General features: G+C 29.8%; 1 protein-coding gene across 1 annotated transcript in view; it reads left to right on the forward strand.

Annotated features, from left to right (window-relative positions):
- The window catches only part of LOC107625855 (peroxidase P7), a 2,435-nt gene continuing 2,045 nt past the window's right edge, over positions 507 to 896 (forward strand). Inside the window, exon 1 of the mRNA XM_016328583.2 lies at positions 507 to 822. Coding sequence (XP_016184069.1) covers positions 598 to 822 — 225 coding nt within the window. The 5' untranslated portion in view covers positions 507 to 597. The remainder of the gene's footprint in view (positions 823 to 896) is intronic.

Consider the following 896-nt stretch of genomic DNA (forward strand, 5'->3'; position numbering starts at 1 on the left):
TCTTCTATATGAATTTAGAAGGTACGTATTTTTTTAATTTTCTACAGTATCTCCTAATAATTCAATAAGTTAAGAATTATTCCGTTGCAGTACTGAACTTTATTTAAAAATTTATCGCTAATTAATAAATTATTGCATGCATAAGACAAAATTCGAACCTTCAACACTTGTTTGAATATTGTTCTTGTATTCCCAATGTTCATATATATTTACTTTTCATTTTAGTAGTTGACTAACCGACTACCTACTCCCTATCATGAAGGACTTAATCAATCATTGACAAATTCATTCTTTCCGCTAATTGGTTAATTGCTTGCAAATACTATTAATTAATTACCTTCTTAATTCCTTAATCTTATATATTAATCAACATAATGAACAGTTCATTAGTAGAAAAGGTCATTTTGTAAACCTAGTCAACCAATATAATAATCACAACTTCACAAGGCATGCATCACACGCACACAATATATAGCACCACAAGGCAATAACATTACAACACAAATTAAACAAAACAAGAGTAGTAGTATTGCTTGGTTCTTTACTTGTTCATTCCAATTATTGAGATCTTGTTATATTAATCGAAATATTTGTTAAATGGCATCATCACATGGGAATTATTATTTCTCATTAATTCTAAGTGTTTTGGTGTTTGCAATTGTTGCAAGCAGTGGTTTGTCACAGCTAACACCAGATTACTATGAGAATTCATGCCCTAATGCTTTGAGTACCATCAAAAGTGTTGTGAAGGCTGCCGTAAAGAAAGAACGCCGTATGGGTGCTTCTTTGCTTCGCTTGCACTTCCATGATTGCTTTGTTAATGTAAGATATATATATACATTACATTCATCTGTTTTATAGTTTAAATAATATTACATATGATACTTCATATTTAT

This window comes from Arachis ipaensis, chromosome B02 (assembly GCF_000816755.2).
Source record: "Arachis ipaensis cultivar K30076 chromosome B02, Araip1.1, whole genome shotgun sequence".
NCBI classification, from domain to species: Eukaryota; Viridiplantae; Streptophyta; class Magnoliopsida; order Fabales; family Fabaceae; genus Arachis; species Arachis ipaensis.